This window comes from Pogoniulus pusillus, chromosome 4 (genome assembly GCF_015220805.1).
Source record: "Pogoniulus pusillus isolate bPogPus1 chromosome 4, bPogPus1.pri, whole genome shotgun sequence".
Classification (NCBI taxonomy): domain Eukaryota; kingdom Metazoa; phylum Chordata; class Aves; order Piciformes; family Lybiidae; genus Pogoniulus; species Pogoniulus pusillus.
The window spans coordinates 20,090,086-20,116,042 of NC_087267.1; the positions used below are offsets into that span (position 1 = coordinate 20,090,086).

Genomic DNA, 25,957 nt, shown 5'->3' on the forward strand with positions numbered 1-25,957 from the left:
CTCTGGGAAAATGTCAAACTAGAGGACAGCTGAAGGAGAGGAGCTGCTCGCCGGGAAATACGCTGGATCTGAACCGGCCTTCTTTTTACGTTTGGCTAGCTTCACAGGAAGGTGCTCTAGGATGTTCAACAGCTCTAGCTGCGCATTACGTGTACTTCGAACGCTCATTAAAGCTTTGTTTCTTCTGCTACTACATGCGGGAAGAGCCTTCTAAAATATCCTTAGTAGAACAGCGAAGCTCGGGCCCACGATGCTGAAATACTCGTTTGAAGTGATTGCAGACTCAGTCTTGCTTTACTCTAACGAGTAATCCTTTCACAGGAAGCCGGGAGCAGCTTTTCCCCATAATATAGGCCTTTTCTAAATAGTTCCCTATCGCTCCCTTGCCTGTGTTTTAAATCCCGTCTGTGTGTGAGAGGACCGAGGACTTCAACACTTCAAAGCTCACACTTTGGGTGAAAATCACCCGCTTTTTCAATATCCAGAGGAATGCATGCATGTATGGTTCACTCCGTTTTGGTTTGGTTTTTTTTTAATTACCTAAGAATGTGTTTTAGTACTTTCACTTAGAAATTGTATTTCATTTTCAAGTGGCTAGCGATAATATTTCAGGAGATTTAAAATTAAAGGACCTGTTTTAAACCACTTTGCGCATATGCACAGAGGCAGACTGGAGGTCTGCTCCGCTGCAGCCAAAATCTCTTTTAGTATGGGTTTCTGATGTGGGAGATTTCTGGTTTTAAGTTCTCCTGTTTTCCATTCCCTTCACACAAGCAGCCACCGATAATTTTGCATTCTCTGTTTAATTCTAGGACCAAAATTCTGATCTGTTTAATAAAGAAGGAACACCAGCTCTTAATTTCACAGCCTCAGAGATCAGGACTGCATCTATGGAGGTATTAGTCAAATTGATTAAAAAGGACCTTTTACTCGAGAGTATGTGGCCGTGGAATTTTCTTGCTCTACACTTATTGGGGAGCTGGAGGGGAGGGAAGCAAGGGATTACCCTCTTTCCACCATCCCTGGAGAAATGTGAATAGGTTGCAGAGGGGAAATGCCCTTTTCATGTATCTGTTTCCTTCCCTCCCTATCTCCCCTCACCCTTCTCGCATGTCTCTGTGTGTGTGTGTGTCTGTCTGAAAAGAATCTGTCTGTCGAAAATGGGCCTGGAACTCCCTCCTGTGTTGGGATTAGGTCTTGAGGGACCTGGGGTGGAGTTACATTGCTTGCCTATTTTCATATTCATTAGAAATGGGAGGTTGCATAAGGAGCCCTGCTGAGCCTCAAGATATAAGAGCAACTTTAGGTTCCCCCTTTCAAGACAAGACAAATCAAAGGCTGGGAGGCAAAACAGCTCCCTGAGCTCTGAAAGTCTTCCCCTCCTTCCTTCCCTCCCATCTACTCACCCATTCTCCCTCCCTTGCCTGTTCACAGTCCAGCCTCTGTCTAGGGAAGAGGCTCTCAAGCAGCCTTAGATGATTATGGATTTTCTGAGTGAGAAGTTTGCCCTGAAGAGTCAGCCGAGCAAGAACAGTGACTTTTATATGGGAGCAGGAGGCACTTTGGAGCACGTTATGGAAACTTTGGACAATGAGTCCTTTTATAGCAAAACATCAGGCAGCAAATGCGTGCAGGCCTTCAATCCTTTGCAAAGAGCTGAGCATCATGTGAGGCTGGAGAGGACATCACCCTGCCAGGACAATAACGGTGAGTCGCCATCCCAGGGTTATTCCCGCTCTCGTGCTTCGCCCGTCCTGGAGATGCGCAGGAGCGGCCGGAACTTCTCCTGCCCTGGAGAGACTTCGGGTGCTGGCATGGGAGGGACTGTCAGGTAGTAAATAATAATTGATAAATAATAATAATAATAGTAATGATAATACCGGCGAAAGGCGATCGCCTACTTCGATACGTTCTTTTCCTTCTAGCGCTGCCCCTCCGGCTGCTGCCTTCCCTGCCAGTCCGGGGCCAGCTCCAGCCGCGGCAGCGGCGGCGAGCGGAAAGCGCAGCTCCGAGCACGGAGGAACAGGCTGCTCGGCCCCGGGGCGCCCGGGGGCCCGATAGGGCCGGCGGGGAAGCAAAGCTGCGAGGAGGAGCCACAGCGGCTGCCGACAGGGACCAGCGGTCCCGGAAAGGCTCGGCTGCGGTCCTGGCCCCGTTACTGGTCGCTTCCCGGCCGCTCCCCGTGCTGCCGAGGCTGGGGTCCGGCGTGTGTCGTTCCCCGCATCCGCTGCGGCGCTTTCACGGTGTAAACCCCTTGGAAAATGCAGCCGCTCATGCCGGCGGGCATGTGCGGTTCTCGGTCGGCGAGGAACGGCAGGTCGTTTGGGCATGTTTTGCTTCTTTCAAATAACGCTCCGAGGACAGAGTTTTTGTTTGGTTGGTTTTTCTTTTCCTCTCCCCCCCCCCCCCCCCCCCCCCTTTTTTTTCCCCCTACTTTACTGACCAATGTGTAATAATGACTCTTCATACTAGCCGAGAACGACTTCACTAATTCAAACAACAATGTTACATATTATTCCCCTCCTTCCCCCGCAGCTGATCGGCAAGAAGAATGTGGAATGTTTTAATTTGGAAGCATTTAACATTTTCTCCGTCATTCCAACATACAGAAAAACAAATCCTAGTAGAATCACATTACCTGCAATAACGAGACTAAGAGTATCTTACTTTTTACTTCATGTAGATATTGTTTCTTTTTGAGAACGTAATTTTTGCGTGAGACAGGTTGTAAGAAACGGTGACAGAATTCTGCAAGTGCAACTTAAAAAACTCAGCGGCCCTACAGGAAAAAAATATTGATTTATACATCGAGGTGTTTCTTAAATAGCTCATTTAATGTGTGCTTTGGGGCCTTTGAGTTGCTTCCTACGTAGGTATGTGCAAGTTTCTAAACGCTGTATTTAGTTAAAATAGGCCCGGGCTGAAAGAAAAGAAATTACTGACGATGTGAAAAAGTCCCAAAGCAAGCTTCTTGTCGTAAGTTACATGTCGCCCTTGCAGGTTTTTATTTCGATAGACTTTAAAACTTTTTTTTTTTTTTTCCTGTTTCTGAGAGGAAGAGGGAGGGGGTGGGCAAAAAAAGGGAAAAAAAAAAAGGAAAAGAACAAGAAAAGAAAGGAAAATAAAAGAAAGGAAAAGAAAAGAAAAAAAGAAAGAAAAGGAAAAAGAAAAAAAGAAAATAAAGGAAAGGGAAAAGAAAGGAAAAGAAAAGAAAGGAAAATAAAATAAAATAAAAGGAAAGGAAAGGAAAGGAAAGGAAAGGAAAGGAAAGGAAAGGAAAGGAAAGGAAAGGAAAGGAAAGGAAAGGAAAAGAAAGAAAAAGAAAAATAAAATAAAGGAAAATAATAAAAGAAAGGAAAATAAAATAAAATAAAAGGAAAGGAAAGGAAAGGAAAGGAAAGGGAAAGGAAAAGAAAAGAAAAAAGAAAAGAAAAGAAAAGAAAAAGAAAAGAAAAGGAAAAGAAAAGAAAAAAAAACAAAGAAAAATAAGAAGGAAAAGAAAAAGAATAAATAAAAAAGAAAAATAAGAAGGAAAAGACAAAGAATAAATAAAAAAGAAAATTCATCTTTTTGAATCCTGCAACTTATTGCATGATTTTTCTATCGATATGCAAAAACAGAGAACAGAGAAAATGTTCTCATTTCTTATGAAGAAGCTAAGGATCTACAGAGGAATGTTTCTTTTCTCTGCCACTCAGATTTTACCTAAAGACAAATAGTTTCTGCAGTCCTTTTACAGACTATATAAAACAATCTGTTCTAATAAGTTAACGTTTCGCAGAAACTCTCTGCATTTTGTAACCATAACAAACTTAATTGGAAACAATTCCACTCTACAAATCTGGGAGAAGGTATATGGGAACCATTGAGTTTGCAAAGTGAAGTTAATCTTCTGTTTCTTTTGCTTCTTGATTTGTCAGTTTACAGCTATTTAGTTTATTTCACAGTTATTTTGTGCTTTCGGAGAAATGCAGGTTTGGGGTTTTGTTTGGTGTTGGATTTTTTTACATCTGCTTCCAAGTTGAAAGGCACATTTGTCAATAGCTTTATGCCACTTATATGAAAATCTGGTTTTGGGATAAGCTTCCTTATCTGTGCAACTCTACTTGAGGCTGATTTCATGGATTATTAGCTACTTTAGTGGCAGAATAAAAATACTCAGCTACTCCCGTGCAGTCTCCTTACATTGAAAGATTTTAGATGATGTTTTCAAGTACAACTCTTCGTAAAAATTCAATGTGGTTTAGTACTTTTGTTTTGTCTACTGTTGATACTATATATATGCCTCTCCAACGACCTCATACAGAAATATGCAGACACATAGAATCTGCTTCCTTGTGAAACTCCGTTATAAGAGCCCTTGAATTTAAAGCCTCCCCTTTTAACCCGTAACCTCTCTTCCTCACCTTTTGTACAGTGAATTACGGGATTACTAAAGTGGAAGGACAGCCTCTTCACACAGAGCTGAGCAGGCCCATGGACAATTGCAACAATCTCAGGATGTCTCCGGTGAAAGGGATGCAGGAGAAGGGGGAACTGGAGGAACTAGGTGATAAGTGCGACAGCAACGTCTCCAGCAGTAAGAAGAGGAGACACAGAACAACTTTCACCAGTTTGCAGCTGGAGGAACTGGAGAAAGTCTTCCAGAAAACTCACTACCCTGATGTCTACGTAAGAGAGCAGCTAGCTCTGAGAACAGAGCTCACCGAGGCCAGAGTCCAGGTAGGAACCAAATTTTGTCATTTCCATGACAAGTTGTGCATTGTAGGAACTGCTAAACAACACTCCTGGGGACTGTGCAGGAGCCCATAACGCAGAGTAAATAGCTCCTTTTGCTTTATTTCTTTATGGACATGAGCTGCTATGCTGCAGCACTAAAATAACTTGTTATTTTTTCAAACAACTCATGTTGCTGTTCTAGAAACTTGTTTAAAGGATGAGAAAACCATCGACAGCAAAGCAGCCTCAGCCTTGAGTAGTTCTGTTTTATAGCCAGAAATCCAGGCAGTGAATATATGAAGTGTTCCGTGTAAAGATCCTTGTTAAAAGAGAGGTGCCGCATGCAGTTCAGATTGATGTCGGTGTAGAACCTCGATGCAGAGGATTCTCTGTGGGTTGCAGCGTGAAAAGTACACTTAAAAAATCCCCAACCAGTCTCTTGTTCTTATCCAAAGAGTATGCAATGACTCTGCATATATGTAAATCTATGTCTGTCTATCTAGCTATGTATTTATGTACCTATGCATCTATCCATCTGTCTATCTATCTATCTATCTATCTATCTATCTATCTATCTATCTATCTATCTATCTATCTATCTATTTGTTTGTGACTGTGCAAGAATGTAATCTTTTAATCTCTGTTGTGTGAAGTTTAATAATCACAAAATTGGGAAGTGTATTTGGTGGGTTTTTAAGCTTGCATAACTGATGCATAATGTTATTCTAATTTTTGGAGCTGGACATGTTGTTGATGAATTAGTGCAGTTTTGAGTACCTCAATTGCCTGTAAAGTTGATTTATTCAGTATATATTAGTGCAGTAGTCATTCTGGCTTATGGATGTGTAGTAGTGAGAAAAGAAGATAAACATTCAGGAAATGCAGCCCTTCCTCTGCTTCAAGATCTTCCCTTTAAAAAAAAGGATGTGAGCTGCACTTTGTGAGTTTGTCCTATTTTTAGAGACCTTCCCCATTCTGTTAGCACCCAACATTTTGATTTAGAGAATCACAATCTCATTGATTCTGACAGACTGGGATTAAGGTGTGGGTTTTTTTTTTTTTTTATTTTTTTTTTTGTTTTTTTTTTTTTTTTGCTTGTTTGTTTCTTTTTTTTTTTCATTTAGTAACTTGAACACGATAACAACTTCACAACTTGTAATTAAATGCATACTCGCACATGCCTAGAAAGAAATAGATGTCAGCGCACATGCACACAACTGAAATTGTGCCAGGGTTACTCTCAGAAACAATCTCTGCTCATTAATTTTTATGACAGAAGGGCTCTTTTCATGTCTGCTCGAGCACACGGCGTATTCACTCATGTCATCAGAAAACAGAGCCCAAAATTGTGCGTCAGTTACACTGAGAGGGGATCGGTGATGTCGATGGAATTTGGTGGCTTTTAACTCTTCAGGCTCTAAGCGATCCCTCTGAATTCGCTATAGCTCCCCATGTATGAGTTCCATTCATTAGGATTTAGTCTTGACTTTAAAAAAAAAAAAAAAAAGAAGCTTACCTAATGTTAAACTGCTGATTTTACAATTGCATGATTCCAGAATAATGAGGACTACCCCTCCAAGAATCAATTGCCAGAACGTGGAGGGGAAAGATTGGCCTAAAATGTGTTAAATACACTTTTAAAATAATTTTTTCTCCTTGGTTGTAGAAGATCCATATGGCAAAAGTATTAAAAATAAGCAAGCAAATGTGAAAAAAAAAGCCATGTCTGTCTTCACCTTGATCGTCCCAAAGGTCTTTCCCACCCTGGTTGGTTGTGTGATTCATAGATTATCTATTTTGGTTTTATTTAAATGTGTTCTCCCTGTCCTTAAAAGATAACTGATCTTTGTGTTTTGGTTTTTGATTCCTTCTTTTCCTCATATGCTAAATACAAAAGGAAATGGTGATCATTTTTATCCAGAGTAGCAACAGTATTCCATCACAAGATTAAGTAATTTAAAAGGCCTTACATCATTAGGGGTAAGCATCTGGCAATTCGAGGATAACAAGCAGCAGATTTTTACATTGCTTTGTGGAGGCAAATGGTTACTTTATCTCTGCCAAGAGTCAGTTTCTAGTAAAGTGATGTAAACAGAAACAGTTTGGGGGATTGACAAAGGAGGGGTGTGTGTGTGTGTGTGGAAACCCCAACAACAACAAAAAAAGTGTGCCTTTTTTCTCCTGCAGTTCCGGTGAATTCAAGCAAGTTGTTTGATTTAGCTTAGCGGAGCGATCAGCTGGATGCCTTACTCACATTCCCCTTCACCGCCATTTCATCAACATCCACTTTTAGATTTGTCTGGCATACAGGCAGAGAGAGCCAACCTGAACCTAATTTATCTAAGTTGTTCCCTCTCTTGCTGCATGTCAGGGAATTAATTTGCACCCATTTTAAGGAGATTGTCAAGGTGTTTTTCCAAAGAGACTCGTGACTGAACTCCTTTGGGGTATTCTTGATGCCTTCTGTGGTGACAGGAGAATTTGCTTTTTCTCCTCCCTCCCCCCCTCCCCCCTTTCTATTTTCTTTTTTGTTTTTTTCCTTTTTTTCCCCCTTCTATTTTCTTCCCCCTCCCCTCTGAACTTTAGGCATCATAAATGCAAATTTATCAGTAAGGTCCCCAACAATATTTATTCATCAGATATACGCACGGACCTTGCTTTGATTGCTGAGCACCTTTGAAAAGATCACAGTATCACAGTATCATCAGGGTTGGAAGAGACCTCACAGATCATCAAGTCCAACCCTTTACCACAGAGCTCAAGGCTAGACCATGGCACCAAGTGCCACGTCCAACCTTGCCTTGAACAGCCCCAGGGACGGCGACTCCACCACCTCCCCGGGCAGCCCATTCCAGTGTCCAATGACTCTCTCAGTGAAGAACTTTCTCCTCACCTCCAGCCTAAATCTCCCCTGGCGCAGCCTGAGGCTGTGTCCTCTCGTTCTGGTGCTGGCCACCTGAGAGAAGAGAGCAACCTCCTCCTGGCCACAACCACCCTTCAGGTAGTTGTAGACAGCAATAAGGTCACCCCTGAGCCTCCTCTTCTCCAGGCTAAACAATCCCAGCTCCCTCAGCCTCTCCTCGTAGGGCTTGTGCTCAAGGCCTCTCACCAGCCTCGTCGCCCTTCTCTGGACACAATCACACACACTAAAGTTTTGGGGAACTAAAGAGAGGGAGGATAAGGATCTGAAAATCCTTGGCATTGTACAAGCCATCTACACTGCTTTCTGAGAGTGAGCTTCGTCATTAACTTTGTGTTCTTTGCATGGGAAGGCAACTGTGATTAGTCCTTAACTTGCTACCATAGATCATAGAATCATAGAATCAACCAGGTTTGAAGAGACCTCCAAGATCATCCAGTCCAACCTAGCACCCAGCCCTATCCAGTCATCTGACCATGGCACTAAGTGCCTCAGCCAGGCTTTTCTTCATCACCTCCAGGCACTGCGACTCCACCACCTCCCTCCACCACCTCCCTCCACCACCTCCCTGGGCAGCTCATTCCAATGCCAATCACTCTCTCTGGCAACAACTTCCTTCTAACATCCAGCCTAGACCTCCCCTGGCACAACCTGAGACTGTGACCCCCTGTTCTGTTGCTGGTTGCCTGGCAGAAGAGACCAACCCTCACCACCTTTGCAACAGTGCTTCATGCAGAAATTGTCTGATGTGCCTCATATGGTACATGGAGGCATCCTCCATGGAGGATGCCTTCTCATATGCAGGATGCCTTCTCATATGGAAATTCTGCTCTCGTGATGCTCACCGTGAGGGATTCAAGCTTATGTAAAAAACGAAGAAGCGAAGCAGGGGAACTGTTAAAATTTGAGATTAAAACTTGTCACAAGTCTAAAGCCAGCAAACTTGCCATCATCAGTGATCAGAAAATAGACCTCAAAATGGGTCAGAGTCAGTATGAAAAATAAACAAACAAACCAAAACCCCCAAAATTATGTATATATCCATCCAAATGGATTCATGGTGCATTTAGCAGGAAGATTAACCAACAACATTATTTTAATAATAATAATAACAACAACAACATTTGATGTCTACAACTACCTGAAGGGAGGCTGTAGCCAGGTGGGATTGGTCTCTTCTGCCAGGCAACCAGCAATAGAACAAGGGGACACAGTCTCAAGTTGTGCTGGGGGAGATATAGGCTGGATGTTAGGAGAAAGTTCTTCACAGAGAGAGTGATTGGCATTGGAATGGGCTGCCCAGGGAGGTGGTGGAGTCACTGTCCCTGGAGGTGTTCAAGCAAAGCCTGGACAAGGCAGTTATTGCCACTGTCTAGTTGATTGGCTAGGGCTGGGTGCTAGGTTGGCCTGGCTGATCTTGGAGGTCTCTTCCAATCTGGTTCATGCTATGATTCCATGATAATAATAGTAATAAAAGAGAAAATCTGTTCTGTTGGTAGTGTGGCAGCTTGAAAAATGTTGGCATGAGCATGCTCATAGTTGAAAAAGAAAGACTTGGTTGGCTAATATTGCTTGTATACAGGAAGAGTTGCATTTCTTAGCAAGCCCTTTAATTCATCAGGATGAGTCTTAGCCAGTCCAAACTGAACTGCTTGAAAGAAAAAAACCCCAAATCCTGGTATTTCAAAGATCACAGGACAATGGCAGATTTCAACCACAGCAAGAGACATGCATAGAATAGGTTCTGAGATAACATCTGTCCCTCAGAATATTACAGAGCAGACCAAGTTTATTTAAGTGGAAAGAAAAAGCTCTTTTGACTGCTAAGAATGCATTGTTCCAGGTTTAAATTATTTCCTAGTCTAAACATAAAGTGCCATGCTTCAATTTTCCATTGCCAGGAACGGAGATCACCTAACAGTGGTGTGAGAAGAGCACTGCAGTACTTTTAAAACTGTGATTTCATATTTTCTAAATTATTTCCCTGCCCTGGTACCCTTCCTTACAGAAACTTTCCCTGCAATGCTTGCTTCTGCCCTGGTGCCAGCATTTCCTGCCTTTTCATTGCTGCACTTAATAAATATTATGTGTACCTCTAGGAAGCAGATCACAGGTAGCCATAGCGAGTCAGTGGGCATGGGAAACTGAAAGCCTGTTTGTAGTTTGTTACTGCTTGGTGATTTTTCCCCTACAGAACTGATCTCTGTTAAAATTAGCACTGCCTAACAGACTGAACACTTCCTTTCCCCCCCCCCCCCCCCCCCCTTTTCTTTTTCCTAAGACAGTAAAAAATCTCCCAAATATACACTTCTAAAACAGTCAGGAATAACTTAAGCAGGTCTGACACTGAGAAGATTGAAACTGAAGTCCTCAGGTGGAGAACCTCCTTTTTGTGCAATCACAGAAAAGTCCAGGTTGCAAAAGCCCCTCAGTATCACCAAGTCCAATCTATAACTTTACAAGATTCACCTCAAACCATCTCCCCAGCACCACATCCAAACAACCTTTAGGGTCACCAAGTCCAACCTATAACCCTACTCTACAAGATTCACCTCAAACCATCTCCCCAGCACCACATCCAAACAACCTTTAGGGTCACCAAGTCCAACCTATAACCCTACTCTACAAGATTCACCTCAAACCATCTCCCCAGCACCACATCCAAACAACCCTTAGGGTCACCAAGTCCAACCTATAACCCTACTCTACAAGATTCACCTTAAACCATCTCCCCTAGCACCACATCCAAACGACCTTTAGGGTCACCAAGTCCAACCTATAACCCTACTCTACAAGATTCACCTTAAACCATCTCCCCTAAGCACCACATCCAAACGACCTTTAGGGTCACCAAGTCCAACCTATAACCCTGCTCTACAACATTCACCTTAAACCATACCCCTAAGCACCACATCCAAATGATCCTTAAACACATCCAGGGTGGGTGACTCCACCACCTCCCTGTGCAGCTCATTCCAGTCCCTGACCATTCCCTTAATGAAAAAACTTCTTCCTAATATCTAATCCAAACCTACCCAGTCTCAGCTTGAGGCCATTCTGCCCTTGTTCTATCTCCAACTACCTGTTATAAGAGACCTACTCCAGCCTGCCCACAAATTTTCAAAGCTACTGGCTGAAATTTGTTGGCTCTTTTTTTTTTTTCCCCCAAAAAGACTTTGCACAGTGTGTAATCAAATTTGTTTCATCGTCTACTACAGGTTTGGTTCCAGAATCGAAGAGCAAAATGGAGAAAGAGAGAACGCTATGGTCAGATCCAGCAAGCTAAAAGCCATTTTGCTGCCACCTACGATATATCTGTTCTTCCAAGGACTGACAGCTACCCTCAGGTATGGTAAAGACCAAGTGAAACTTCGGGTCTGCCTTTGCCTTTTCTGCCATCCTTAGACACACATGCGTGTGGGAGACGCACGAAGGCTTTCCTTTGTTTAACTTTAGCCTTGTCAACAGGTCCTGCTGCTGTGGAGAGCGGTTCTGACATCCAGCATCAATAATTAGGTCTAACAGTACAAACATTTTTAAAAGAATCTTAGAAGCTGCAGAGTTTTTCATAAGTTGTGTACCAGGAATGGCAGGCAATGTGGTTGTGTAGCTGAGTCTATGTGGGATTTGGAACCATGAGATCCATATGCAAAGTCTGGATGAAGTTAAGACCCATTGAGACAGGAATGATGCAAACTAACCTCAGTAAGATCAGGATCTCTCTTCTGGAATATTTGGAATGGAATCATAGAATCAGTCAGGGTTGGAGGGGACCGCAAGGACCAGCTCGTTCCAAACTCCCTGCCATGCCTGGGGACACCCTATCCTAGAGCAGGCTGCACACAGCCTCAGCCAGCCTGGCCTTAAACACCTCCAGCCATGGGACCTCAACAACCAACCTGGGCAACCCATGCCAGGCTCTCACCACTCTCATGCTCAACAACTTCCTCCTCACGGCCACTCTGAACCTTCCCACCTCCAGCTTTGCTGCATTCCCCCTAGTCCTGGCACTCCCTGACAGCCTAAAAAGTCCCTCCCCAGCTTTTTTGTAGGCCCCCTTCAGATCCTGGAAGGCCACAAGAAGGTCACCTGGGAGCCTCCTCTTCTCCAGACTGAGCAGCCCCAACTCTTTCAGTCTGTCCTCACAGCAGAGCTGGTGCAGCTCTGAGCATCCTCGTGGCCCTTCTCTGGACATGCTCCAGCATTTCCACATCCCTCTTGTAATAGGGATTACATTCACAGGCACAACTGTCCTAACAACTTTAGCATTGTACTCTTTGGTGAGACAAGGCATAACCTATATGATCTCGAGACAGTTTCTTTTTGCTCTGTTGAACACGCACCACTTCTTTATGAACCTCAACAGGCAATCGACTACAAGAAATCCTCTAACAGCACGAAGTCATATCATACCAGTTCTGGCTGCAGCAGAATTGAATGTGCATGGCTGGGAGAGGGAGGCAGAGAGACAAGAAGGCTCTCAGGACCAGTAGTAGTCTAGTTAATTTTTATTTTTGTTTCCTTTTTCAGTGGTTTGTTAGTCTATAGTAAGGCATATGCTAAGATGCCTTAGATATGTAAGATCATAATCTTCTGGCTGTGTTCTCCATTCCTCTGGTTCACTGCCTTGCCTCACTCTCTGCTATTGTTTTTCTGCTTGCCTGTTTTAATACATTGAATACTTTTATTATGAAGCCATTGTTTCTCATGTTTTGAGCTTCCCATTACTTTTACCACATCATTAAAGGGGGGAGGGAGAAAAAAAATGGCACCACACAAAGCAAAAATCTTCTCTGGATCCCTGTGGTACAGTCCTTCCACTGCTGGTATCCTGCTGCTCTTCTAGTTCATTAGGTAACAGACCCTCTGCCAGCTTTAAGAATAAGCCTGTATTCTATGTGAATTCTATGTGATCTTCTTTTTGTCATGCTCTTCATTAGCTGAGTCTGATTAGCTTTTACTCAGAGGCCTTGGGTTTATGCATCATCTATCCATCTTAAAATGCTTTACCTAGCATACTGCCAGCTGTGGTGGCCTGGGCCAGAGTTCATTTGTGTTTCAGCAGCTCAGAACATGGGCACAACCATTTCAGACCTAAATGTCTGGGTTTTTTACTAATTTAATAGCATTAGCTCAAATTGCCTCAGAAATCACTGCATGATAAGCTCTGTGTGTGAGTAGGTGGACACGTTTGAGATCTGCCTAGATGGAGGGGTGCAAAAAGATCTTATAGCATCATAGAATGGCCTGGGTTGGAAGTAATTTCCAAAGATCATCTAATCCAACCCCCTCTGCAGCTGGCAGGGACATCCCCAACTAGATCAGGTTGCTCACAGCCCTGTTCAGCCTCACCTTGAATACCTCTAGGAATGGGGCCCCAACAACAACAACCCTTGGGCAACCTGTTCCAGTGTTCCACTACCCTCGTGACAAAGAACTTGTTCTTAACATCCAATCTAAATCTCCTTTTCTCTAGTTTGAAGTCATTGCCCCTCATCCTATTTCAGGACTCCTAGGCAGATTCACAAAGACAGAGATGGACACTAATGGATCTCACTCAATGTGTTCATGTATCTTTTGAAGACCCTTCTGATTTATCTGCAATTGACTCTGGTAACCTGAACAAGAAAGTTGTATTGCCCTACACTATACATATTCATCAGCATGAGGATGGTGAGATACTGGAACAGGTTGCCTAGGGAGGTGGTGGAAGCCTCGTCCCTGGAAGTTTTTAAGGCCAGACTGGATGTGGCTTTGAGCAATTTGATCTAGTGTGAGGTGTCACTGCCCATGGCAGTGGGATTTGAACTAGATGATCCTTGAGGTCCCTTCCAACCCTGAGAATTCTATGATTCTACATGAACAGGTGATGTTGCTAAATGAAGGTGTGAGACCACTTTACAGTGGCTAGTTCTGCTGAGTGCTTGCTTGCATAATTTGGCTACATGATAAGAAAGAAAAGACTGTTTTACTCCTCAGAGGGGAAGGTAGCTGCTTTGTTGTATCACACAGTATGAATAGGTACCCATGCAATTAGCACAAAACAGTCAATGCAAGTTCCTGTTCTTGCTAGCCTGGTGGCAATGCTTCATACTGTCACATTCTTAAATCCTCACCTTCGGTATAACAACATCTGTATCATACACACAACATCTCCAGTGAGAATGCCTGAAACAATGACAATCCATTTGAAAAACACAATGACCACTAATATCACTGCATCCAAATATTTTGAACTAGATGTCCATTTGTAAATGGCTAATTTGTGTAAAATGCAGTGCACGACTTGCTGTGAACTCATTAATCTATCCCACAGCTCAAAGAGGTATTTTAAATTGTTGTTTCTGTGTTTAGCTCTTTGATTTCCCAATTGATTGCCCTATTTTGCTGCAGTGAGTTGAAGAAAATAAATCAAATATCCTTTCCCCCTTTTCCTTTCTTCTATCCCTTCTCTCTTCCCTTCTCCCTTCCCTTCCCCCTCTCTCCGCCCCTCCCCTCCCTTCCTCTCCTCAACTCTCCTCTCCCCTCCCCTCCCCTCCTCCTCTTCCTCTTCCTCTTCCTCCTCCTCCTCTAATCTTGTTCTTAAATTACAGATATTTATCTTCAAAATAGAATCATAGAATCACAGAATCAAGCAGGTTGGAAGAGACCTGCTGCCTGGTTAAATTGTTTGCACTGTTTCAGGATGAAACTTCGCTGTTCTTGCCATGCTTATGAATGAAACACAAGCTAAAATGGGATTAACCTGATAAATGCTTTCTGTCACATAATGATGACATGAGATGTCTCGAGCAAGCAATTCTATGATAAAATAACACGACACCTAGGCTGCAGTAATTTGCTTTCAGTCCTCATATATCATAGAATCATAGAATCAACCAGGTTGGAAGAGTCCTCCAAGCTCATCCAGTCCAAACTAGCACCCAGCCCTAGCCAATCAACTAGACCACAGCACTGGGCTTTTCTTGAACACCTCCAAGCACAGCAACTCCACCACCTCCCTGAGCAGCCCATTCCAATGGCAAATCTCTCTCTCAAATAGAAATAATAATATCCCCCCCCCAATTATAACTGTTTGCTATGTTAATTCAGTCTGCTTTTAATTATTATTACAGTATCTCGACTGCAGGTGCTGTTTATTGTGCAAAACAGTTGCTGCCAGAAAAGTTCAGCACCTCCTAGACTGCCTGAGTTCTGCACACATACATCTTTTATTAATTATGCTGGCAACACCTGGATTGCAGAGGAGCACAGTTAATACAATATTCCAGGACAATCATCTGTTATTAATTTATTTTATTTTATTACACCCTCCCACCCCAAGGCTTTAACATTAAAACCACTGCAGAATTGTTAAGTTTTCACTCAGATAAAATAATTTGGACAGCATTATGCTGCAAATCATTTTTTTTTTGTCCAGGGGAGGTGCCATGCATGGTGTTTTATATTCATTTTAGTAAAAGCTTTCATTGGTTTCAGTATTTCAGCTTCAAGTTTCTCTTGCAGATGCAACACATTTTGGTCTAAGTCATCTTCAGTGCCCTCAGGAAACAGTTGGCTGGATAAAAACTCTTATCCCAGACAATTCAAGCCTCATTACCTGGCAATATTTTGCTGACAGGGTGAAAGCTAAGAGATAGCATCTTGACTTCAGTGAGGCAATGAACGTGGATTTACTTGCTTTAACTCATCTGGGGAAATCTTAGTAAACAAGTAGTATTGATTCTGTTACCTATTTACAGTGTCTAGTGTAGTTAAAGGAGTTTGAGACACTCAGAGTGCTGATGAACAGGGCTTACGAGAAGGATGCACACTTCAGGGGAGGTAGGTAGTGATCAGAGAAAAAAGAGATGTTTGTGTTTAGGATCTGTTCAGTCTGGAGAAGAGAAGGCTCCCAGGTGACCTTCTTGTGGCCTTCCAGGATCTGAAGGGGGCTGCCAAAAAAGCTAGAGAGGGACTTTTTAGGCTATCAGGGAGTGCCAGGACTAGGAGGAATGGAGCAAAGCTGGAGGTGGGGAGAATCAATCAGGGAGTGCCAGGACTAGGGGGAATGGAGCAAAGCTGGAGGTGGGGAGAATCAGAGTGGAGGTGAGGAGGAAGTTGTTGATCATGAGAGTGGTGAGAGCCTGGCATCAGTTGACCAGGGAGGTGGTTGAGGCCCCATGGCTGGAGGTGTTTAAGGCCAGGCTGGCTGAGGCTGCTATAGGGTATGGTGTCCCTGCCCATACCAGGGGGTTTGGAACTAGGTGATTCATAGAGTCATAGAATCATAGAATCAAGCAGGTTGGAAGAGACCTCCAAGATCATCCAGGCCAACCTAGCACCCAGCCCTATCCAGTCAACCAGACCATGGCACTAACCCCAACCCTGACTGATTTTATGATTTTGTGATCTTAACTGAAGGGCCTTTCATGCCAGAATGATTCACTTTAAGGTTAGTGAAAATCTGGTCAACAAAGTTTTCTCATTCTAAGGTATAAGGTGTAAAAATAGATGAGATAGTCTCTAACTATGTACTTTTGTTGGCATGTGTCTGCTTCAGCTGCAGGCATCTACAGTTACCTTAGGTGGATCTCTATGTTATATGTTGGAGGAGGAACAGTGAAAAGTTTGCTTAGCCCTGCTCTACTCTTAGCTTATTGGTCTTGACTACTTCTGCTGTCCTAAGTCTAGTGAGAAGGCTAATGTTACCAAAGGTACTTGACCTTGTCAGATTGAATGTTTAGGTATGAGAAGTAGCAGAGGACCAAAAGCTCGAGACAAAATTTCACTTTTATCCCCCATGTTATTTATACACAAGAGTGAAATTCAATCAAAAGCCTACACCACTAGCACACAGCCCTCCAGATTTCCTGTATGAGTTACAGTTTTAAAGATGTGACCTTTCGAAATGTGAGTGCATCAGCATAGAAACAAACTTGTAATGCTATACTTGAAAAATGGATACAGGGAGGAACATTACCCCCCTACTAGCTTCTTTCCAGACTTTGCATCTTTTCTTCTTACTTGTTCTTTGGGTCTAGTTCATTTGTTGTCATCATTCTCTGTTCACGTGGAAGAGTTTGCCTTGTGCCACAGTGATACTTACCCTCTTATTATCGCGTATGAAATGCACTGTTTGCTTCTCTTATGGACTTGAAGATGAGGGCAAGAGTTGCATAGGACTGAATTAATTCTTTTTGTGTCTTTCCTTCTTGCTTGTTCTTTGAGTCTAGTTCATTTGTTGTCATCATTCTCCGTTCACATGCGAGTTTGCCTTATCCCACCATGGTACTTACCCTCTTATTACCATGTATGAAATGCACTGTTTGCTTCTCTTATGTACTTGAAAATGAAGGCAAGAGTTTCATAGGTCTGAATTAAATTATTTTTATTAATTATTATCTATTTTTCTGTGGAAAAATCCAGCTTAGTGCAGGTGGGAATCCCAAGGAGACACAAACATTTCAAAGGTATGAGAAATTGGAGTGATACAGAAGGTGTAAAAAGAATAGAGAATGGTGAAATCTCAAAAGGATGGAGCCAGGTTCTTCTTGATGATGCCTGATGACAGGACAAGTGGCAATAGGTGGAAGCTGAGGCATAGAAAGTTTCATTTAAACAGGAGGAGGAATTTTTTTCACTGTGAGAGTGATAGAACACTGGAACAGGCTGCCCAGGGAGGCTGTGGAGTCTCCCTCTCTGGAGATACTAAAAAACCTCCTGGATGCATGGATGTGACCTGGTCTTGGTGATCCTGCTCTAGCAGAGGGGTTGGACTGGATGAGCTTTCGAGGTCCCTTCCTGACCTTCTGTGACTCTGAAAGGAGGACAAGTTGGCCTTGCTGCCAGCTGATAAAGAGATATCAGAATTATGGGATTGAATAGCAATATTATACTTTCCTGTGTCCACCCCTCGGACTCTCCTAGTCCCTTGAAAATTTTTACCTCTATGGTCCCAAAATCTACAACACTCACCCAGTGTCTTGCAGTTCCTACAGACATCAGATGTTCAAGATCTGCCTGGATGCATTCCTGTGTGATCTGCTCTAGGTGATCCTGCTCTGGCAGAGGGGTTGGACTGGATGAGCGTTTGAGGTCCCTTCCAGCCCCTGACATTCTATGATTCTATGAAAAGAGAAGGAAGAGGCTGCAGGATAAATTTAATCCAGCAGGGTTGTGGAGGTCCCTTCCAGCCCCTGACATTCTGTGATCCTGTGAATCCACCAGATTAGAATCACAGAATCATAGAATCAACCAGGTTGGAAGAGACCTCCAAGATCATCCAGTCCAATCTATCACCCTGCCCTAACCAATCAACTAGACCATGGCACTAAGTGCCTCATCCAGGCTTTTCTTGAACACCCCCAGGGACGGTGCCTCCACCACCTCCCTGGGCAGCCCATTCCAATGGGAAATCACTCTCTCTGTGAAGAACTTCTTCCTAATATCCAGCCTATACCTACCCTGGCACAACTTGAGACTGTGTCCCCTTGTTCTATTGCTGGTTGCCTGGGAGAAGGGGTCACCCCCCACCTGGCTACAATGTCCCTTCAGGTAGTTGTAGACAGTAATAAGATCACCCCTGAGCCTCCTCTTCTCCAGGCTAAACAGGCCCAGGTCCCTCAACCTTTCCTCATAGGATTTGTGCTCCAGGCCCCTCACCAGCTTTGTTGTCCTTCTCTGGACATGCTCCAGCACCTCAACATCCTTCTTGAATTGAGATTGATAGATTGGATTAAATATATTGAACGGGATGACATCACGAGAGTTTAATTTGGCAATCAAAGAGTGTAGAAGTGGTATTGGTATGCATGTGTTATGTACTGAGTCCTTGGATCATCGTTACAGTTTTGTGCTAGCCTTAGTACATATGGGTAATTCCCATTAGCAATAATCAAAGTTACATGCTCCAATTAAATCTGTCATATGGCATGTATTAGACACCACATGTTATACGACTTCAAAATTCTTTTAACTGTACCAGGCATATAAATGACAGTTAATCACAATAGTTCATTAAGGTTATGGGCACGCTGATTAAGTAGGAGTAGATGTGGCAGACATATCTGAGCTAGCTTCAAAGAAGTTTTGTCATAGACTCAAGCTGTCTGGCTGTGACAGCGTGGAGCTCAGGCTAGGCCACCACGTGCATGGTGTGCTGTTTGCTGCATGTGTGCTGGCTGTTGCACTGCTGTGCCTGATCTTCCAACATGAGTAACACTTCTAATCTTTTTGGGTGGTGTCTGTTCTGCACAAAGTAGTTTGTGCACTGATTATTATTTTTCCTGGGTTCTAAACCATCACTGTATGTGGTCCTCCTCACAACCTCAGCAGCAGAGTTGTTAAACCTGTATTTTTTTAAGTGTATGCATGGTTTTAGCTGGGGCTTAATTATAAGACAAATACATTTTTTCTCCTGAGATAGAGTGTTCTTTCAGTAGCATTTTTCAAAGGGTGGAGTTTTGTCTCTGTATCAGAGGCACAAGCACTCTTACTGTAACTGGCCATGGGACTGTGATATGGGGAAGTGACCTTTCATCTACAAAACATCCTATACAAGAATGAAAGCTTAATGCCTTTTTGAATCCTTGCTCACCTAGAACTGAACAAGTTTTTTATTCTGTTCACCATGTATGAGGCCTAAACTCTGGACTGAATGGGTCTGTCATGTACTTCAGAGATACAGCAGGTAGCCTTTCACTACCAAGGGCCAACTTGCATTTTGCAGGCATATCTGAAAAGGGTGTGCTGCAGCAATTTCATATGCACCTGAACCTAATACACATGTTCTTTAGGCCTAATGGCTCCTGTAAGATGGTAAAAAATTACACCAAGAAGTATTCTGTCTAGATATAAAGGGAAAAATACAAGGAGAATAGAGAAGTCTTGGAACAAGTTGCCTATTGAAGGAGAGAAGTCTTGGAACAAGTTGCCTATAGAAGGTATTGAAGGAGAGTTGAGAAGTCTAGGAACAAATTGTCTGTAGAAGGTGTTGAAGGAGAGTAGAGAAGTCTTGGAACGAGTTGCCTGTAGAAGGTATTGAAGGAGAATAGAAAAGTTTTGGAATGAGTTGCCTATATAAGGTGTTGAAGGAGGGAAGTCTAGGAACAAGTTGCTTATAGAAGGTATTGAAGGAGAGTAGAGAAGTCTAGGAACAAATTGTCTGTAGAAGGTATTGAGGGAGAGTAGAGAAGTCTTGGAATGAGTTGCCTGTAGAAGGTATTGAAGGAGAGTAGAAAAGTTTTGGAATGAGTTGCCTATATAAGGTGTTGAAGGAGAGAAGTCTAGGAACAAGTTGCCTATAGAAGGTATTGAAGGAGAGTAGAGAAGTCTAGGAACAAATTGTCTGTAGAAGGTATTGAGGGAGAGTAGAGAAGTCTTGGAATGAGTTGCCTATAGAAGGTATTGAAGGAGGGTAGAGAAGTCTTGGAGTGAGTTGTGTATGTAAGGTGTTGAAGGAGAGAAGTCTAGGAATGAGTTGCCTATAGAAGGTATTGAAGGAGGGTAGAGAAGTCTTGGAATGAGTTGTGTATGTAAGGTGTTGAAGGAGAGAAGTCTAGGAATGAGTTGCCTATAGAAGGTATTGAAGGAGGGTAGAGAAGTCTTGGAATGAGTTGTGTATGTAAGGTGTTGAAGGAGAGAAGTCTAGGAATGAGTTGCCTATAGAAGATATTGAAGGAGAGTAGACAAGTCTAGGAACAAATTGTATGTAGAAGGTATTGAGGGAGAGTAGAGAAGTCTTGGAATGAGTTGCGTATGTAAGGTGATGAAGGAGAGAAGTCTAGGAATGAGTTGCCTATAGAAGGTATTGAAGGAGGGTAGAGAAGTCTTTGAACTAGTTGCTTATAGAAAATATTGATCTCTGGAGCTACTTGAAATTTGAGAGGATAGGGCTTGAGTACCCTGATCTAAATTCCAAATCTTAGCTGCAAGCAAAGGACTGGAATAATAATCTCAAATAACATTTTTTGGTTTAAGTTATTCTGAAAATCTATGAATCTGCAAAGTTGGTAACTAGAGGCAAACCTCTGTCCACACATTGGGTGTTCTTAAGAGGCCCTCTCCTGAAGTAAAAAAAATACCATGGCAAATGACAGGCCAAATAAATTTTACTGATGGACTAGGAACAGTTTACACCTCACGAGTTGTGACCTAGCAGTTTAAAGCAGATTAACAGCTACTGAATGTAATCTGCCTATAGTAGCTCCTTGTGAAAGCAAGTTTCACGTTCTCTGGCTGTGTAAGGATTGTTCCTTCACCCAAAGAGAGCGGTGACAAAAAGTTAGTATATCAGACCTTTTGACACTGACATTCTATAATCAGGCAAATTCTTATCTCTTCAGTTGGTACCACTGCTGGCTCCCTTTCAATGCCTGGGGAGCATCCTGAAAACAGAGTTAATGTGTAGTTTCCAATGATTTACTAGAGTCATTATAATAACATAGCATCACAATTACTAAGTAATATAATGACAACAGAAATAATAACTTATTACTTCATATTTGGAGATCTTGAAGGGGTTTAATTTTTTCTTTCCCATTTGAAGTACAAAACCCACATGTCATAGAATCATAGAATCAGCCAGGTTGGAAGAGACCTCCTAGATCATCCAGTCCAACCTATCACCCAGCCCTATCCAGTCATCTAGACCATGGCATTAAATGTCCACTCAAATAGAAGCTGTGTGTGCTCATATGTGTGTCTGCTGGAAACAGACTCTGGTCTGGGTGAGCAGATGACTGAAATAGCATTAAGACGTTTGGTCTTAATGAGAGCGCCAAAGCTTTGTGATAGTAAAACTCAGAAAATGCAGAGATTTGAGTTTCTGTGATTTCTCCAGGTGCTGTTGTAAGAAGGCAAAAAGTCTAGAAGCTGAAATTTCAACAGTGAAAAAAAAACCCTCAGTGACACCAAGTGGGATAACCAATTGCCTCAGCTAATTTTCCTCTGCAGTGTCAAGCAGAAGGTCATATGCTTAGGAAATGATATCATAACCCTGTTAACAGCTATAATTCTCTAGTTATGTTCTTGTCCAAGCTATGAAATCCTGCTGTTTTTTCTTTTTTTCTCTCTCTTCTTTTTTCTATTGGGAAGTGTGTGTGTGTGTGTGTGTGTGTGTGTGCATAAAACATACAGTAGGTAAATATATTGAAGGGCTCTGGTAATTTCATGGTAACCACAAGAGCAAAGCTCAAGTTGTTTGTGATGTTAACAGAAACCAGAGATGTGCTGTATGTATAGCCTCATTCACAGCCTCTGAATTACCTTTTATATAGTTCATGGATCACACAAGAGTTTAAGAGGAAAAATATTTTCTTTAAATTCATGTACATAATATCCCTTTTCCTTCCAACATACCAGGAGACGGCCCTGATAATTGTGACTTATTGTAAAACATGACGCTATTTATTTTTCAATACAGGAACACATTCTGCACCTATATTTCACTAAAAGCTATTAATGTTGCAAATCCTTGCTGAGAAATGAAAAGGTAATGTCAAAAGTGAAAGTCGCTTGCCTAGCTGAAATGAATAGAAAGCTGATACAACCAGAACAGACCTTGAAAAGCATTAACTGTCTCGCGAGGGACGGTGTAAAACTTTCCTAGCATCTTGTGGCAGTTATATAATAGATGATATAGATATATAATTTTATATTTATTTATATATTAATTAATAATTATATATATATTCTATATAATTATATATGAAGTATAATATAATAATATAATACACCATGGTCTAGCCTTGAGCTCTGTGGTAAAGGGCTGGACTTAATGATCTATGAGGTCTGTTCCAACCTTGATGATACTGTGATACTGTGATATTATATATATAACTCTCTCTATATATATAATATATATATTCTATATATATTATATATATATATTTACAATAGAACTAGCTGGAGGGCTGGATGCAGAGAGTGGTGGTGAATGGTGCCACATCCAACTGGCGGCCAGTCACTAGCGGTGTCCCTCAGGAATCAGTGCTGGGCCCCATCCTCTTTAACATCTTCATAGATGATCTGGATGAGGGCATGGAGTCAGTCATCAGCAAGTTTGCAGATGACACCAAGCTGGGGGCAGATGTGGCTGGGTTGGAGGGCAGAAGAGCTCTGCAGCGGGACCTTGACCGCCTGGACAGATGGGCAGAGTCCAATGGGATGGGGTTCAATAGCTCCAAGTGCAGGGTGCTGCACTTTGGCCACAACAACCCCATGCAGAGATACAGGCTGGGGTCGGAGTGGCTGGAGAGCAGCCAGACAGAGAGGGATCTGGGGGTGCTGATTGATACCTGCCTGAACATGAGCCAGCAGTGTGCCCAGGTGGCCAAGAGAGCCAGTGGCATCCTGGCCTGCATCAGGAATGGTGTGGTCAGCAGGAGCAGGGAGGTCATTCTGCCCCTGTACTCTGCACTGGTTAGACCACACCTTTGAGTACTGTGTTCAGGGCCCCCCAGTTTAGAAGGGACATTGAGATGCTTGAGTGTGTCCAGAGAAGGGCGACGAGGCTGGTGAGAGGCCTTGAGCACAGCCCTACTAGGAGAGGCTGAGGGAGCTGGGATTGTTTAGCCTGGAGAAGTGACGGCTCAGGGGTGACCTTATTGCTGTCTACAACTACCTGAAGGGTGGTTGTGGCCAGGAGGAGGTTGCTCTCTTCTCTCAGGTGGCCAGCACTAGAACGAGAGGACACAGCCTCAGGCTGTGCCAGGGGAGATTTAGGCTTGAGGTGAGGAGAAAGTTCTTCACTGAGAGAGTCATTGGACACTGGAATGGGCTGCCCGGGGAGGTGGTGGAGTCGCCGTCCCTGGAGCTGTTCAAGGCAAGGTTGGACGTGGCACTTGGTGCCATGGTCTGGCCTTGAGCTCTGTGGTAAAGGGTTGAACTTGATGATCTGTGAGGTCTCTTCCAACCCTGATGACACTGTGATACTCTGATACTGTGATACAATATATATTATATTTATATTAGATGTTATATATATATATATATATAATTCTGTACTTATTTTATATATATTAATTAATAATAATAAATATTATATAATAATATATAAAGTATAATACAATAATACAATAAATTTATATTAACACTACATTTATAATTATATAAATGTATATCATTATACATAGAATATATAATGATATCATTACTTTATTATTAATAATATATTTAATAATAATAATAATTAGTAATAGTATATTTAATATTTACCTATCACAGCACATAATTATATAGAGTATAAACACTTATTTTTTATTATTTTTATATTTTTATTAAAAATATAGATAATATTATATATAATTTAATTATATGTAGACAAGGAGCAATGGGTGTAGCTTGCAGCAAAAGCGGTTCTGCCTCAGCACAAGGGGGAACTTCTTTACTATAAGGGTCACAGAGCACTGGAACAGGATCCCCAGAGAGGTTGTGGAGTCTCCTGTTCTGGAGCCTTTCCAGGCCTGTCTGGATGTGTTCCTCTGTGATCTGTGTTAGATAGGATTGTCCTGCTGTGGCAGGGGCATTGGACTTGATGATTTCTTTGGATCCCTTCCAACCCCTGACATCCTGTGATCCTGTGATCCTATGATCCTATGATATATATATATATATATATATATATATATATATATATATGCCTGTATCAGAAATGGTGTGACCATCAGCAGTAGGGAGGTGATCATGCTTGTGAGACCACACCTCGGGTACTAGGTCCAGTTTTGGTCACCACAGTATAGGAAGGACATTGAGGTGCTGGAGCAGGAGCAGAGAAGGGCGACGAGGCTGGGGAGAGGTCTGGTAACCATGACCTATGAGGAGTGGCTGAGGGAACTGGGGTTGTTTAGTCTGGAGAAGAGAAGGCTGAGAGGGGACTTTATTGCCCTCTGCAACTACCTAAAAGGAGGTTGTAGTGAGGCTGGAACTGGTCTCTTCTCCCGAATTACTACTGATAGGACAAGAGGAAATGGCCTCAAGTTGTATCAGGGGAGGTTCAGGTTGGATGTTGGGAGGAAGTTCTTTCCTGAGCAGGTGGTCAGGCACTGGAACAGGCTGCTCAGGGAGGTGGTGGAGTCGCCATCACTGGAGGTGTTTAAAAGGAGAGTGGATGTGGTGCTTGAGGCGATGGTCTAGTGATGATGGCTGCTGGGATGAAGGTTGGACTGGCTGATCCTGGTGGTCCTTTCCAACCATAGTGATTCCTAGTGATTAGATGCTGTGCTGAGGGATTTGGTTTAGTCAAGGACTTGTCAGTGTGCAACTGATGGACTCAGTGAGCTTGAAGGGCTTTTGCAGTCTGAGAAATAATGTGATTCTGTGATTTCTCAAGTCAAGTTTACTAATTTAGATTCCTTCCTCTAAGAAAGAAACCTAGGACATCTCTTTGAAAAATTATAGGGGTGAACAGCTTGTCCATGCTGTTCTTTAATGCAGTACTGGCATGGCTTAGGATTTGCAGCTGAATTCTGTTCTTGTTTACACCTGTGGAATCTCACTGAAGTTGAGAGAGGCTTGTGTGGGATAAAAATATCAGAAAAATCAGTGGTGCTAAACTTAGTTAACTGGAAAGCAAACTGCTAGAAATAGGGAAGAGTGATTCTCTGATACCTCCAAACCACAAGGGTTATTGGGCACTTTCAAGTTGAGTCTCTGAGCCTTTAGAAGTCCTCCCATCATGACTTTATTAAAGGCAGAGTCATGTGTGTTCCTATTTAAACAGATCTTTCCTGCTGCGAAGGTTCTGAGACTAACCAGTTGGCCTGCAAATGCTATCAAAAATAATGAGGTTCTGTGTGTGTGAGTTTGAAATGTATACACATATATTTCTGGCTTCTTCTTTAGCTGTATCAACTTGTTTCAACTCAGTAAAGGAGTGATGCAAGCAAAACAAACTGAAATGCAACTGTGTGGAAGTAAGAATGAGAGATTTGTTGTGTAGAAGAAAGGGAAAGAAAGCCCCAACAGTTGCTTAATCAGTCTTCTCTGCTGGAAGAAATATTGAATCATGGAATCATAGAATCAACCAGGTTGGAAGAGACCTCCAAGATCATCCAGTCCAACCTGTCATCCAGCCCTATCCAATCAACTAGACCATGGCACTAAGTGCCTCATCCAGGCTTTTCTTGAAGACCCCCAGGGATGGTGCCTCCACCACCTCCCTGGGCAGCCCATTCCAATGGGAAATCACTCTCTCTGGGAAGAACTTCTTTATGTGTAACAATGAAACGAAAGAAAATGAAGTACAATTAGGAGTTTCTAGCATTCCTGGTGGAAAATTAAAAAGACAGTGATTTTTTGCATGGATGATTTGGTTTCTCATTTTCCCAGCTCATGACT

The 25,957-nt window shown here is 42.6% G+C and overlaps 1 protein-coding gene across 1 annotated transcript in view; it reads left to right on the forward strand.

Moving 5' to 3' along the window:
* The first annotated feature begins 1,327 nt into the window (after positions 1–1,327).
* The window catches only part of ALX1 (ALX homeobox 1), a 29,127-nt gene continuing 4,497 nt past the window's right edge, over positions 1,328–25,957 (forward strand). Inside the window, exons 1-3 of the mRNA XM_064142906.1 lie at positions 1,328–1,707; positions 4,418–4,722; positions 10,858–10,986. Coding sequence (XP_063998976.1) covers positions 1,476–1,707; positions 4,418–4,722; positions 10,858–10,986 — 666 coding nt within the window. The 5' untranslated portion in view covers positions 1,328–1,475. The remainder of the gene's footprint in view (positions 1,708–4,417; positions 4,723–10,857; positions 10,987–25,957) is intronic.